Source organism: Palaemon carinicauda, chromosome 18, assembly GCF_036898095.1.
Source record: "Palaemon carinicauda isolate YSFRI2023 chromosome 18, ASM3689809v2, whole genome shotgun sequence".
In the NCBI taxonomy this organism is placed as follows: domain Eukaryota; kingdom Metazoa; phylum Arthropoda; class Malacostraca; order Decapoda; family Palaemonidae; genus Palaemon; species Palaemon carinicauda.
This window is the reverse complement of record NC_090742.1, coordinates 82,768,527-82,786,026: the sequence shown is the minus strand read 5'-3', so window position 1 is coordinate 82,786,026 and position 17,500 is coordinate 82,768,527. Positions and strand designations below refer to the sequence as shown.

The 17,500-nt window shown below is 32.9% G+C and overlaps 1 protein-coding gene across 1 annotated transcript in view; it reads right to left on the bottom strand.

The window, feature by feature from the left end:
• Nucleotides 1–14,919: 14,919 nt before the first annotated feature.
• Nucleotides 14,920–17,500, bottom strand: part of LOC137657397 (charged multivesicular body protein 3-like) — a 13,669-nt gene continuing 11,088 nt past the window's right edge. Inside the window, exon 3 of the mRNA XM_068391735.1 lies at nt 14,920–15,009. Within this exon, the coding sequence (XP_068247836.1) occupies nt 14,920–15,009 (90 nt within the window). The remainder of the gene's footprint in view (nt 15,010–17,500) is intronic.

The window sequence follows — 17,500 nt, the reverse complement described above, 5'->3', positions numbered from 1 at the left end:
GAGACGACAAGCAGGCTTTTATTGCACCGGCACTATACAATTACTGTCATTTGTAAAAAAAAAAAAAATAAATAAATAAAGAAATAAAAAAATACTATGCAATATTTCCTGACGCGTTAAATTAAGCGGTTGCAACACGTTCTGCTTTAAGGCGTTTGGCAAACTGAGTGTGAACCTCTGCAGATCTCCATAATTATTGTTAGAGAGCTCCACGAACAGTGCATCTTTCTATTTAACAAATACGCTTCAAATGTTTAGATACTTTGGTAACATAAACACTAATAACTGAACTTGACAAGCAGCGTCAAGGAAAGAATGATATTTCGCTAAATAATTTACCCCAGATGTAAATAAGCAATTTGTTTTGCCTTTCTATTTTTCATAATGTCGAGGGAGAGAGATGGGAATATTTAAGCCATAACTAACAACGCCCGCTTCGCCGGGAGTACTCCACAAATAAAAATAAGATCGGAAGAACTCTAAAGGACTTGTTAAAGTCAGAATGAAAAGAACTCAAATTTTGAGACGCCTCAAATAATACCTACAAGAAGATGCCCTGGGATAGGGATTGTTGATCACTATACCGTGACTTGGTGGCCCTTCCAAACGTAAGGAGGAGAAGACATCAATAAACCTTTAGTATGAAAAATAACCATCCTTCAAACACAGGGATATCTATGGGACATTCGTATGCCACCGACCCTTTCTCCAAATCATCGGATTGGTCAATGTGTACTGTGACCTTGGGTGCTCGTAGTACGGCTGATCTCCAACGGCGAGTTATATATATATATATATATATATATATATATATATATATATATATATATATAAATATATATATATATATATATATACATATATATATATATATATATATATATATATATAAACATATATATACATATATATATATATATATATATATATATATATATATATATATATATATATATATATATATATATATATATGTGTGTGTGTGTGAACAACAACAACAAAAACAACATATAAACATATATATACATATATATATATATATATATATATATATATATATATATATATATATATATGTGTGTGTGTGTGTGAACAACAACAACAAAAACAACAACCACAACAACAAATGCAGTGACTTCCAGTCCACTGGAGAACAAAGGCCTTTTACACATGTCAATTTATGTCTGGGGTATATATATATATATATATATATATATATATATATATATATATATATATATATATATATGTATATATATATATATATATATATATATACATGCACACACACACATATATATATGTATATATATATATATATATATATATATATATATATATATATATATATTTCATATACACACATATATATTTTTTATATGTACACACACATTTATGTATATATATATATATATATATATATATATATATATATATATATATACTGTATATATATATATATATATATATATATATATATATATATATATATATAAAGCCTATTCTTGTATAACGTTAATTTTACTGCTAAACAATAATGCTTGTATCCTGATTAGCAATAACCCCGCAGTAAGGATTTTGGACTCGGGAATAAACTCTGCAAATGAAATATAATAAAATAAAATAAAATCTAATCATATATATATATATATGTGTATATATATATATATATATATATATATATATATATATATATATATATATATTATTATATATATGAAAAAAACCAGGGAAAATTAATATTTCTGTTTTGTCTAGTAGACGGAAACAGTAATAGAATTTCGCAATATATATATATATATATATATATATATATATATATATATATATATAAATAAATGTGTGTATATATACATATATATATACATATATATATATATATATGTATATATATACATATATATATATATATATATACATATATATGTGTATATGTATATATATAATATATATATATACATACATATATGTATATATATATATATATATATATATATATATATATATATATATATATATATATATATATATAAAATCAGGTAAGAGTACGAACGAACTTAGCAATATTTGGATAATAAAGGCCATCTGGATGGAAGGAGCCATTCCCCATTAAGAAGACAGCTATAGTCCTCTTCAAATAATAGTAGGTATTCGTGTCCAGCCATCAAACTACGTCAATTCTTTAAAAAACTATAAGTATTTCAATTGCTTATGATAAATTAGAACCAATCTATAGTCTTGCTAGCCTATGCATATACATATCCCCAATTTCAAATGCATAAAATAAGAGCCAAATATGCCCTAGCCTCAAGATTGCTTGGAAAGGTATTGGATGTCAAAGATCACAAGCTTTGTAAATCTATGTATCAACACCAGATGAAGTAACTGTCAAGTGTCCTGCTCGTGTTCCTTGAACACATTTTGGGTAGGGCACTCTTTAAGTGTCCCACACTAGAACCCTCATTCATCAATTAAGTCAAGCATGCGGCAGGACGAAGATTCTTGTTAAGGTTATAACATTTCGTAGTTTCTCTGCAGTTATGTAAATTGATAAACAAATTAAACTTATCAAGGAAGCTATTTCATTTTTGTGCAGACGAGATTATGGGCAGGATTTTATAGAAAGCAGTTAGTTATAATGCCTCATGAAATATCCTGATAGAGCAAAATCAGATTCAAATTAATAAATAATCTAAAATTCTAGACATTAGTTTCCTTATCTTCCGCATGAAGTCATACAGGAAAAAGATAATATTGCATATTATGCTCTTCAATTGCAAGGTCCACCAAAATATGTAAGGAAAGCGTAGCAATTATTAGTCTTACTAGCCAATATGTTAAATCTGTTATCTGTTTGAATTCTTAGGCATAAAAAAACATACTACATTTAAACAAATACAAATAAATTACAATGTCACATCCAATACAATAGATTTCATCACTGGATAGTTTAGAAATAAAATTACCGTCAAACATGTTTGTAATATAGGTAGCCTAAATATCATTATCATCATTACAACCTAGGCTATAACCATAGTTGGAAAAGCAAGATGGTATAAGCCCAAGGGCTGCAGCGGGGAAAAATAGCCCAGTGAGGAAAAGAAACAAGGAAATACATAAACTACAAGAGAAGAATAAACAATCAAAATAAAATATTTCAAGAACATTAACAAAATGGAATTAATTTAGATTCGATGTTTTTAAATCTATTTACCTAAAATTCAATCGCCAGAAATCAAGGTTGAGATGAACGATCTGCTTCTGAAATGGGGTCAATTATCCTGATTATTGTAACGAAAGATGACTCACAGTATACAGATTCTATGTCTGCATCTACAAGACAATGCATCCTGAAGGAGAAGGCAACCCTACGGTACACTGTTAAAAATTTGCAATAAAAAAAAAAAAAAAAAAAAAAACCGGTAAATGCCTGGCAACATTTATTCCAAGTTTTTTTTATTGTTTTAAAGATAGATCTATTGACGTAAAAGAGTGATATTACGGTCACCACCCAGTAAAACATAACAACAAAGTATGGTAAAATTACGGTCGCCTGTATTTTACTGAAATACGGTTGGAAACAATATACTTTTGCGGAGAATTTCCGATAAAAATTACGTTTTTTTAACAGTGTGTCCTAATGAAGAATAAGTATTACCGGCAGAAGTAGAATCTCAACCAGTATCTACATAGAATACCATCCGTATTTCCTTTCCAAGAATTAATTACCATCACATATATCTTTTCACCTACCTGCCAAACAGTACATCAAGAAAGATTCTCATCCATTTCTTTATACAGCATTTCAAGATTCTCATCTTTTTCGCTAAAATACTGTAAGTCTTTAACCTGGTTTCAGGTTTTCACTATAAGCATTTTTTTTCTTTAACAACTTGCCATTAGGCAGCTATAAAAAACGACCATTATTACACTAAGAGTTTAAAAAATTTTCCAATACATTCAATCAACATTTTGGATATATTGTTCTTAGAATTTAAACCACCAGTCATATGCAGTATTTAGGAGTCTTCTAGATAACCTTAGAATAATAAAAGAAATACTCAAGTTGATGAATCACTTATTCTCACAAACGCAGAAGAAAAACCTATTTTTGTATGATTATTTAAAGGCATTCTTTATATTCATGTATTGCAACGTTTACATATTTACCTAATACTTTACATGTTACTTAAGACTTCCAAAGATACATTGGAAATGATAACTACGAGTATACGCAATTTACATAAGCGGGAAGTAAGTGTGAAAATGTGAACTATACATAAAAAAGTAATTTAAAATATAAAGGAAAATATAAAGAGAAAAGGGATAAAGAGAAAAAAAGACTATATCTCAACGTCTGCCAATATGGCTAATTGCCAATGACAAGCGCAACTGATGACTTTATCACCAATCAACAGCTCCCGAGGTGTGTTCTATTGCTCTAACCTCTTCCAATTTGCCCTCGGAGCCAAAATAAAACGCGCTCTTCAACGCAGTATTGGATTTCATGAAAAATTGGCTCACGCCATTTTCACATTAGTAAATACTGCATAATCGATAATTTTAACCCAGGCAGAGATACACAACAGAAAGATAGCGTGTCAGGGGGAATTAAAATGACTTTCCTGGAGGACGTGGAGGAGGTGGGGGGTTAATGTTACTGACGGAGGGGTGGGTGGGTTGCATTCCCCTTGCCTGCAGTAAGGTACAGGATTTCCCACTGAAGAAGGTGTTCTCAGAATACAAAAGTAGGTTATAGGATGATGGAAGACTTCTCGAACGAGAGAGAGAGAGAGAGAGAGAGAGAGAGAGAGAGAGAGAGAGAGAGAGAGAGAGAGAGATTAGATACACATAAATGAAGGCCTGAACCACTATTTTTGAAAAATGGACAAAAATAAAATAAATGTAACTGGAAGACCAAAATCTCACTAATAGTCTAATCATGCATTAGATCACTTATCTCTTGTTTTATCGTAAATCTCTGATCACGATTTCAACTCTACACGTACTTCAGAACATCAGAGTAACTCGAAGAAATTCTATATTTAAAGGCACCAGTCACCCGTTAAGATACCTCCGCTTAAGAGATATTGGGTTCTTTTACTGACCAGATAATACGAAATTGGATCCCTCGGGTTACGGCTCTTTTTTTTCCCTTTGCCAACGCATACACCGGATAGTCTGGCATATTCTTTGTAAGTTCTATTTTTTCCTCATATACCTGGCAACACTAAGATACCCGAAAAATTCTCCACTTACGGGGTTAACTACTGCACTGTAATTGTCTAGCGTTTACTTTCCTCTTGGTAAAGGTAGAAGAGACTTTAGCTATGGTATGCAGCTATTGTAGGGAAAGGACATTAAAAAAAACATTGTTCTCTAGTATTGGGTAGTGCCATAGCCTCTGTATCATGGTCTTCCACTGTCTTCGGTTAGAGTTCTGCTTGATGGTACACTCTGGCAAACTATTCTGATTGTTTCCTTATTTCTTTTCCTCACTAAGCTATTTTCCTCTGCTGGAGCCCTCCGGTTTATACCATCATGTTTATCCAATTAGAGTTGTAGCTTAGAATAATGATAATAATAATAATAATAATAATAATAATAATAATAAAGTCAGGAAATACACCCTTCTTTGACATTCGAACGCCAAACGGACTTATAAAAGCTTATGATTGTCTGCAGAATTACCAAGCGTTTTGGAATCAAGAGAGGTTTCATGAAAATTACCATCCACAGTTCTGTTCGGTTTCTGAACGGTAGCCTGTATCTGAAGAATCTCCAGGTAATTAGAACAACAGAAAAAGGCTCTGGAAATTCATAGCTTATTAAGCCTCTAGGTGTGTCTAATACCTGAGAGATACATGGAAAGCGTACATCTATAGAATCTCGAAGTGTTTCGGACGGCACAGATAGTTTGAGAAAATGTAAATCTGCAGAATCCCTCGAGTGATTGCTTCGGTAGAAGTTATAATCCTCCTTTATATAATAAAGTGCAGGTGCAAGGCTACACACACACACACGCACACACACACACATATATATATATATATATATATATAGATATGCATATATACTGTATATATATATATATATATATATATATATATATATATATATATATATATACATTTATATATATATATATATATATATATATATATATATATATATATATATATATATATATATATATATATACACAGTATATATACACGGATGACTACTCGGTCTCTCCCGTCTATCGGGAGGGGGAAGTGGGGTAGTCATTCCCTGGTGGGAAGGGGTACCTCAAGAAGTACACTCGAAAACCATAATCTCCACAAATTGCCGAAGCAGTGGGTTGTAGTTAGGAAAGGGGGAGGAGGTGGGAAGGATTGAATCTGTGTGTGCGTGCAGATCTATCTATATATTTATCTTTTTTGGTGGGTCGTGCACATTAGTATTCAATAAAAGCCAGCAGTCATTTGAACACCGAAGGACCGACAATGAATCATTTCAAGCAACGTGCCTCGGGTACTGTCTTTTCGGGAAACAGCATGAGCAATTACATTGTTACATCGTAAGTCTTGGAATGAGTTATGCTACGAGACAATGAGCATACAGAATAAGGAAAAAAAGATGAAATGAAAAAACTTGCAATATACCAATATGAATATCTCAAAAAAAAAATCAGTGGTATACATGAATTGTTTCTTTTAAAAGTAGAATATCTTATTGGGCGATAAGTAAAGTAATTAGGTGTGCAAAGTACGATAACTTACTTCCAAACACAAAACGTAAGTAAATGAGCTCATTTGCTTTCCTTATACTATACCATAACGCTGCTTCCAGAATAATGAAGATATATGAATTGAATTCCAGTACATATCGTGATTTAAGATTTCGTCATTTGGGTTTAAGAACAATGAGGAAAAGTAATGAAAGAAAGCGAGGAGTTAAAAGGTCATCGTGGGCATTGCAAATATCGAAAAGAACTATGAAGAAAGAGTCGAGGGCAAGGGACGGGGCCACTGGAGGAAGTGATTGAGGAGGACCTGTTATTAAAAGGATACATTATTCGTGTTCCCCTTGTTTCACTTTATTGCTTACGTTGTTCATTTTTCCTACAAATCTACTTTTTTTTTTTATTAGATAATAACTTATAAAGATATCAAAGGACTTTTTTCCAGGTGCCCAGAAAGTAGTCCGTTAATTTTAGTCTAGAATTTTTATTCTTACCTTGTAAGGCAATTTCATGCGTAAAATGGAACCAAAATTAAAATTGGAAATTTCTCGAAAATTACTAGGAACGTCAGCCGTGGATGACTCACGAATCCAGGAGATATTGGCTAGAGATAAATGTTTGCTTATTTATTCAAAGGTAGGAGGTCTAAAGGCCTTCTGCTTACTTATATATTACACTTCTTCATTTTTACACGTATGACTGCCAAGGGAAGGAAAGTGCATCAAAAAATGAAGATACCCCTCGTATAACGATCTCTTGTTTGACTACAGTACTCCGCACAGAGAACCATGAGCAAAGCTTCATGAGGCAAGGAATGTTTCTTTGTTAGTGAAAAAAAAGTGCTTTTAATCTAAAATCTGGGATCCTCTGCGCGACTCTTTGTTTCCAGAATCCTTTGTGTTGCAATCCTTTATCAGGTTAAGTCATCACCATAGACGTTTATCGATACAGATCACAACATATTCTCTCTCTCTCTCTCTCTCTCTCTCTCTCTCTCTCTCTCTCTCTCTCTCTCTCTCTCTCTCTCTCTCTCTCTCTCTCTCTCTCTTCTTGATTAAGTAGTTAGATTTCGGCAAATATTTCCAATTACGTCTCCCATGTAAGAAGGCAATTTAAATAGTGTTTACGATCACATAGAGGGAAATTTGCTAATAATATACTGTATATATAAATCGTTTTGAGCCCAAAATCTATGTAACATCTTAACTGAATGTACCAATTAAAGAACTTTCTTATGCTAATTTACATACATTTTGGTTTAATCTTGAAAGTAAATCAAACACAGAATTTATCTTGACGAACAGATTGAAAGTTTGTTAACTTATACAGTCTTATCTCCCTAATATAATACAGCAAGTGTTTGGCAATCCACACACACACACACACACACACACACATATATATATATATATAATATATATGTATATATATATTATATATATGTATGTGTATATATATATATATATATATATATATATATATATATATGTATATACTGTATATATATATATATATATATATATATATATATATATATATATATATATATATATATATATATATATCTGGTCAGATTCGGATCGGGAGAGAGAAGTAGCCATACCCTGGAGAGACGGGGTGCATATGCATGTGTGTTCATTGTTCTCTAAATATCTAGAGAATAATAATAATAATAATAATAATAACAATAATAATAATAATAATAATAACAATAACGAGTTTCTCTGAAGAACCTCCAGCGTCTTAAAACCATCTAGGTTATTTGCCATGGTAATATACACCGTTTCTCCTACAAGGCCATTTCCAGGGAGTACAGATCCCAGCTAACAAAACACGAGATCATTCCCTAACAAACGGATCCTATGGACGTAAACACACACAGGAGAACGCTTAAACAAACACTTGCAACCGAGAGCATTATTACTGGCGGGCCAATAACAGACACCGAATTTGCTCAGTGAAGTAAAGCCATCAGGTTTAGTTACCTTTCTAATCGCAGCCTCTCCCCTGAGGGGGCAAAGTCAATCTCTGTTACTCAAACACAAGAGAGAGAGAGAGAGAGAGAGAGAGAGAGAGAGAGAGAGAGAGAGAGAGAGAGAGAGAGAGAGAGAGTGTGTCTTCTGAAGTCATCAGATGGATTAAGCGTATCGTATTACTATTAAGCAACCACCTTTTGGTCTTATCCATTAGGAAACACCGGAAAATGAAATGTCTATCAGTTTATTCACCTACATACTTACATACATACATACATACATACTCATATATATATATATATATATATATATATATATATATATATATATATATATATATATATATATATATATATACAGTATATATATATATATATATATATATATATATATATATATATATATATGTATATATATATATGTGTGTGTGTGCGTATGTGTGTGTATCTTGGTAAGCTTATACACATGTAAAAAGTTATTCCAATTCTTCCTGAAACCATAAGTAATTCATTGATAGTAAATAATAGATCGATACCCATATTAGGGGATTTCCGATAGTAAAGTAAAAAAATGTCTTCCACTAAACAGACCTGAAATTCGAGTCAACTGCAAAAAGCATCCATAATTGAGGAAAAGGATTTCTGTTTTGAAAATAAACCAGAGAACATTTTAGAAATCCTTGATTAAAATTGAGAATTCAACCATTTTCCTCCACATTTTCTTTTGATAACAATGGAAAATAAGTAAAAATATATTCGTTTTAGAGATTCAGTATAAAGATTAGCCTACCGTATAGGGCAGATGAGGAAGAGCTTTGAAATATGACACATGATTGAAAATGATAATATTGGAAAGTAATCAGTTTATTTTGTTAGTTATTAATTTGGCTTTTGAGGAGGTTATGTCCTTATAGTGGATGTAAATGGCGCTTTGGAACTATCATTTTTGTATCGTAATCAAATCATTTCAAAGTTCAGAATGTCAAAGTTATCTCTGTTGAAAAAGCATTAAATGTGTTGATCCCAGCAGAGCAGAGTTCTAGTAAAAGCCATAGTACAGCCAAGGCAATATTGTTGATCGTTCAGCATTTGGCACATCGCATGTACAGTATGCAGTACTAGGAAATCAAGAAATGACAGGCAACTGCCAGCGTGTGAGGGAAAAATGACCAGGAAAACACTAGCTGTCAACCGACGATCAGCATATCTCTAATCTCGCCGGAAGCAGCATGAACATGTAGAGATCTTATTATGCATTGCTGTGATGGTGAACACGGTTATCAGCTTTTCATGCTCGATAATGTCTTTTTTCATCCGGAAGAACATTCCTAGCTGGCACTGGCATGAAGCTATTTATTAGAGGAATAAGAAACAGTCGTAATCACATACAGAAATTGCTAAAGAGATACCACGAATATGAAAATGGCGCAAGAATGGTTCTGTACGAATTCCCCTTTCCCTAATCTTAGCGTTTCCTCTGATTGCGTGTGATATTCTAACGCGCAGTACCAGTGACGCTTAAATAAGCACCTGTTATGGGGAAATACCATGTTTGTACGTACCATGATTTATGTACGTGATTGTATTGATGGCCTTTTTTTATACAAAAGGTCGATAAGACCAATAACGTCAAGGATATGTGTTAATAGAAATAATCGATGGCGATGCCGAGATCAACAAAGAGTACCAGAACGGAAAGTCTAAGCTTGTGGGTTTTCTTTGCAAACAAAGGAACAAAGAAACAAAGGCACGCTGTGCCTCGACCTAAATATAGGTGAGAGAATATATACATAAGTGTAGCATGTATATATGTATGCTATGTATAAATATACACATTTATATATAGATGCATATATATACAGTATATAATTATTCATTAAGTAGTTTTCCAAAAATAAGAGTGGCTCAAGATAAATAGGAAGCAGACATTCGTACTCGTAACTTATGAATCGTGGACGGACACTATTACTAGAATATATATATATATATATATATATATATATATATATATATATATATATATATATATATATATATATATATATATATATGTGTGTGTGTGTGTGTGTGTGTGTGTATACTGTATATACATATATAACTGATTTTACAGTCAGAGCGATTTCTATTTACTTCAATCCCAGCGTGGTAGGTTTCCAAAACCTTACAAAAATGAGGCCTGTAGGAAAACAGGAAAAAAATCAAAAGAAAGGAGAGGCTCTCGGAAAAAAAAGAAAAAAAAAGAATATATATATATATATATATATATATATATATATATATATATATATATATATATTTATATATATATATATATATATATATATATATATATATATATATATATATATATATATATATATATATGGGATCAAATCTCTGAGTAAGAGAAAGGCCGTGACACAAATCCAGGGAAAGATACAAGAATTTGGTGAACAAAAGTATAAAAGATTCTACTGTTTAGGTATAGAATTACTTCTGATACGTAACTTATCCACTGAAAAAGGATTTTGAACAAACTAATATATCGTTTGTAGCTGATATAACAAATCGTTCTGTCCAACATAACGTTAGAATTAACACATCTTTAGCATGCATTTCTTTTGTTAAAGCTATTTCGGCAAGAGACAAAACCAAGAACTGAATGTTAGCTGCACACACCGCATGGAATCATGGTTTGTATTGCTTAACACCCCCTTGAACTTTGAAGCAAGTCAGGCTCTGCGTTAAGCGACCACTCGCATAGTAAGTATTGACCAATGATTGTTCAATGGGTTCGATTTTATACGGACTTGAACAGCTCTATGATTTTTTCGTCTTTTTCATTGTCACACCATTTCATTATTTCAATTGTAAATTCCCATTTCTATATTTAATAGATATTGAGCAATTCACTGCATTCAAGAAAATTGTACATGGGAACTAATAGGATTTGCTAAGTTAATTTATCTGAAATTGGAGCAATCTGATAGACACATTTTCATTAGACTTCATGATTAAGAACTTAAAGGGTTGTAAAAGCGTGTGCAGTCTGACACCCTCCCCCCCCTCTCTCTCTCTCTCTCTCTCTCTCTCTCTCTCTCTCTCTCTCTCTCTCTCTCTCTCCTGCCCTCGTATATCAAGAGTTTATACTTGAAGCTAATCAAACGAAAGAAATAATCTTTTGAGAGAATTAAATGACTCATAATTAGAACTACATGCACAAATACATATTCATGCGTCCATACGTATATGTATGTGTGTATGTGTGAATGTATGGGGTGTAACTATGCATGAACAAAGAAATAATTCACTTGCTGGATAATTTTTCAAATAAAATCGATATATATATATATATATATATATATATATATATATATATATATATATATATATATATATATATATATATATATATATATAAGGAAGAGAAAGAAAAGGTACTTATGAGTCTCCACTGACCTGACTAACATAAATGAATAAAATATGAGCCATAACTGCCGGGGGAAGGCTAAAAAGGGGATGCAAAAAGTGGCCAGGGGGGAGCTGCTAAGGCCCTTTAGTAGTGTTTACAGTGAGCCGCATTAGGAAAGGATGCAATTGTTCAGCATCATTCATCTAATACTTCTTCTGACAGACTTTGGATTATGAAACAAAAAGGGTATTTTATGCTGTGAGATTAATATCCTTCATTATGTCATGATAATAATAATAATAATAATAATAATAATAATAATAATAATAATAATAATAATAATAATAATAATAATAATTTTCATTATTATTATTAGTCTCAAACCACATCCACAGTAATAATAATAATAATAATAATAATAATAATAATAATAATAATAATAATAATTTTCATTATTATTATTAGTTTCAAACCACATCCACAGTAATAATAATAATAATAATAATAATAATAATAATAATAATAATAATAATAATAATAATAATAATAATAATAATAATAATAATAATTATCATTAATCTCAAAACGCATAAACATTTTAACTAAATATTATCCTAATTTTGGCTCAACACTTATCTGCAAACTTATGCTTATCATTATATAGTTAATTTTAAACCTGTACATTACCATACTCTTGCCCTGGCTTATACCATATGATAGTTTGGGCAGCAACGCCGGCTAGTGAGCTCACAAGACTAAATTCTAGTCTTAATAATATGTTAAATATGATCTCAAGAGTGAAATGGGGTGACGCATAACTCTTCAGAGAACAGAAGATTAAAAACTTTTCGAGTTAAGCAGTCTTTATAAATATGGTCTCTAAAGTTTTTAAGACTTTTACTGTGCGGGAAGTGTCTTGATTTATATGATGCTCTTTCACGTCCCTGTCTCCAAATACGGCACATCCATAATACAAAGGAAATTAACTCTAAAGAGCAATGAATACGGTACACCCATAATACCAAGAATATTCATTTTGAAGAGCAGTAAATACAGTACACCAATAATACCAAGGAACTAACTCTTTATAAGCAATAAATATGGTACACTCACAATACCAAGAAGACTTTTCAAAGAACAATAAACACAGTACACGCATAATACCAAGGAGACTTTTTAAATAACAACTAATACGGTACACCGGTAATACCAAAGACGTTTTAAAGAGCAAAAATATACGATACGCTTATAATACAAGCGAGACTCTTTTTAAAGAGCAATAAATAAGGTACACACTTAATGCTACGGAGACTGTTTAAAGAGCAATAAATACGGAACACCATAATACCAAAGGTTTCTTTCCAAAAATCAATAAATATGGTGCACTCATGATAAAAAAGAAACTTGTTAAAGAGCAAAATATACGGTACTCCCATAATACCAAGGGGACTTTTTAAAGAGCAATAAATACGGTACACACATAATACCAAGGAGACTTTTCAAAGAGCAATAAATACGGTACATCCATAATACTATGGAACTTTTTAAAGAGCAATTAATACAGTAAACCCATAATACCAAGGAAAGTTTTTGAAGAGCAATAAATACGGCGCACTCATAATACCAAGGAGACTTTTTAAAGAGCAATAAATACGGTATACCCATAATACCAAGAAACTCTTTTTAAAGAGTAATAGATATGGTACTCCCATAATACCAACGAAACTTTTTAAAGAGCAATATATACGGTACACTCATAACACCAAGGAGACTCTTTAAAGAGCAATAAATACGATATACCCATAATACCAAGGAACTCTTTTTAAAGAGCAATAAATACGGTACATTCATAATACCAACAAAACTTTTTAAAGAGTAATAAATACAGTACACTCTTAATACCAAGGAGACTTTTTAAAGAGTAATAAATACGGTACACTCAAAATACCAAGGAGAGTTTTTAAAGAGCAATAAATACGGTACTCTCTTAATACCAAGGAGACTTTTAAGAGCAATGAATACGGTACACTCATAATACCAAGGAGACTTAAAAGAGCAATAAATACGGTACACTCTTAATACCAACAAAACTTTGTACACTCATAATACTAAGGAGACTTTTTAAAGAGCAATAAATACAGAAGTGGAACCTCTACATACGAATGTCCTAACATACGAATTTTCCAACATCCGAAGTAAAATTCGACCAAATTTCTGTCTCGACACCCGAAGTGTTGCTCCAACATACGAAGTAAACAATACGCGTACGCGTAGAATTTTCTCGAAAGCGTCAACCGTGGTTTGATGTTACGTCTCTAGACGGCAGCACATCGGAGGGATGCCAATCGAGCATCACCTTGGTCAGTCCTCTCATCTCGTGCGCATCGTGTGGTTGTTCTCTATTCGCTCAGTTATTAACAGTGTTTTTTATCTTCCTTTTTCACGTGTTGTTTTCTGTGTTTCGTAATCATGGGTCCTAAAAAGAATTAGTTTCGGTTCAGGAAGTAGTAGTAGTGGCGAGAAAAGGAAGAAGTTAATGCTTTCATTAGAACTAAAGCAAGAAATAATAGAAAAGCATGAGCGAGGTGTACATGTTAGCGATCTGGCTAAACAATATGGCCGGAATATGTCTACGATCTCGACGATCATAAAACAGACGGCAGCCATTAAAGCAGTGAAACCTTCGAAGGGGATCATGATTATTTCCAAATGTCGTAGCCCTACCCTTGAAGAGATGGAACGCCTTTTGTTAATATGGATCAAGGACAAGGAGATTGTTGGCGATACGATCACTGAAACGATCATTTGTGAGAAGGCCAGCGCTATCTACAGTGATTTGAAGGCGGCGAGCTCTTGGGGTGACGCGGGGGAGAGTTCAGCCGATCCTAAGACGGAGGAATTCAAGGCGTCTCGAGGCTGGTTCGAGAAATTTAGAGAATGGACCGGGATTCATTCAGTTGTTCGGCATGGAGAAGCTTCGAGTTCGGACACCAAGGCTGCTAAAGACTTTTTTAAAAAGTTCAAAAGCATCGTGGCGGAAGAAGGATACGTAGAGCAGCAGGTGTTCAACTGTGATGAAACCGGTCTGTTTTGGAAAAAGATGCCTAGTCGAATGTACATTACCGCTGAAGAGAAGAAAATGCCTGGACATAAGCCAATGAAGGATCGTTGACTCTTGCGCTTTGTGCCAACGCCAGCGGGGACTGCAAAATTAAGCCTTTATTAGTTTACCATTCCGAAAACCCTAGGGCATTTAAAGCACATAGAATTAATAAAGACCTGCTACATATTCTACGGCGTTCTAATTCTAAGGCTTGGGTTACTAGGCCTATCTTTGTGGAATGGGTATAGGTAGTTTTCGGCCCTGCTGTCAAGAAGTACCTTCAGGAGAGGAATTTGCTTTTGAAGTGCTTGCTTTGTTTGGACAATGCACCCGCTCACCCCCCCGGACTCGAAGATGATATCAATGACGAATACAAATTCATCAAAGTGCTGTATCTTCCACCGAATACCACCCCTATCCTCCAGCCCATGGACCAGCAAGTCATCTCTAATTTTAAGAAGCTGTACACCAAGCACTTATTTAAGCAGTGCTTTAATGTCCCGCAAAGCACCAACTTAACTTTGCGTGAATTTTGGAGGATCCACTTTAATATCGTGCACTGCTTAAAGATCATAGATCAGGCTTGGGAGGAAGTAACTCATCAGACACTGAATTCAGCTTGGAAGAAGCTTTGGCCTGATGCTGTTGCTCCCAGAGATTTTGAAGGTTTTTGCCCCGAGAATGAACCTGTGCTTGCCGCCGAGGAAGACATCAAAGAGATTGTATCCCTTGGCAAGTCCATGGGTCTGGAGGTGGGCGAAGATGACATCACCGAACTCATCAATGAGCATCATGAAGAGCTCACCACCGAGGAATTCAAGGAGCTGCAAGCCATGCAGCATGATGAGTTCCAAGCGCAGTTGAGTGAGTCGGAGGAGACCAAGGAGGTAGGCCAAATCTTAGGTACGGGAGAAATAAAAAGATGTTGGCATATCATCAACACATGGTTGATTTCATCAACAAGCATCACCCACAGAAACTTCAGGTTTGCCGTGTTGTTGCGCAGTTCGATGATGTTTGCTTAACTCATTTCAGAAAAATTCTCAAAAGCCATACCAAGCAACTTTCACTCGATAGTTTCTTTTAAAAATCTCTACTAAAACGGTCTAGTGATCATGATGAAAAGAAAAAAAGTGAAGCAAAGAAAAGGAAAACCGAATCGTGTGAAAGTGATGAAAATTGAAAATAAGAAAAGAAAAAAAAATGTAAAAAAAAAATAAGCTAAGTTAAGTTAAAGTTCACGTAGTGTAAGTTAGTGTAAGTTATCGTACACGTTATCGTACAAAGTCACCGTCCCTACCTCCTAGCTGATCTTCTATCTCCTGCGTAGCAGTCCCTAAACCTATGCTGGCCTGTCGCTAAGGTAAAGTGTTACATAAAAACCCCTTTTTTATTTATTATTTCTTTATTATTATTCTTTTTTTAGATATTTATGTATTATCATATTGTATTAATGTTATGTGTAATTATGTGTAGCCAATTATTAAGGAGTTATTATGGGTTTTTAGGCTGAGGAACGAATTAAACAAATTACCGTGTATTCTTATGGGAATATTTGCTCCAACATACGATCGTTTTAACATACGAAGCAGTTTCTGGAACGAATTAAGATCGTAAAATACCAAAGAGACTTTTTAAAGAGCAATGAATACGGTACACTTATAATACCAAGGAGACTTTTAAAAGAGCAATAAATACGGTACACTCATAATACCAAGGAGACTTTTAAAAGAGCAATAAATACGATACACTCATAATACCAAGGAGACTTTTTAAAGAGCAATAAATACAGTACACTCATAATACCAAGGAGACTTTTGAAAGAGCAATAAATGCGTTACACGCATAATGCCAAGGAGACTTTAAACATTTTTGAAGTGCAATCGGAACCTTGGTAAGTTTGGTGAATGCCAGTACCTTCTGTTTTTTAAATCTTTACAATGGTTGAAGGGTTTTGTGTTTTTATTGCTTGTTACATTTTAGTAACTTGAGTATTCCGTTTTAAACTTTTCAAGTTAAACTTATGAAATTCATTGGTGTCTGGTTAGCTTTTTACGTATCGGGTCATACACAGTGGGCTATTATAGTTTCGGCAACTCTATTGAAAATATTCCACTAATAAAACTAATGTTTAAAAAATACTATTATTATTATTATTATTATTATTATTATTATTATTATTATTATTATTATTATTATTATTATCATTATTATTATTATTATCATTATTATTATTATTATTATTATTACTAATGTTTTTGTAAACTCTCTCCTAATAAAGGATGGCCGAAAAAGGTAAAGATG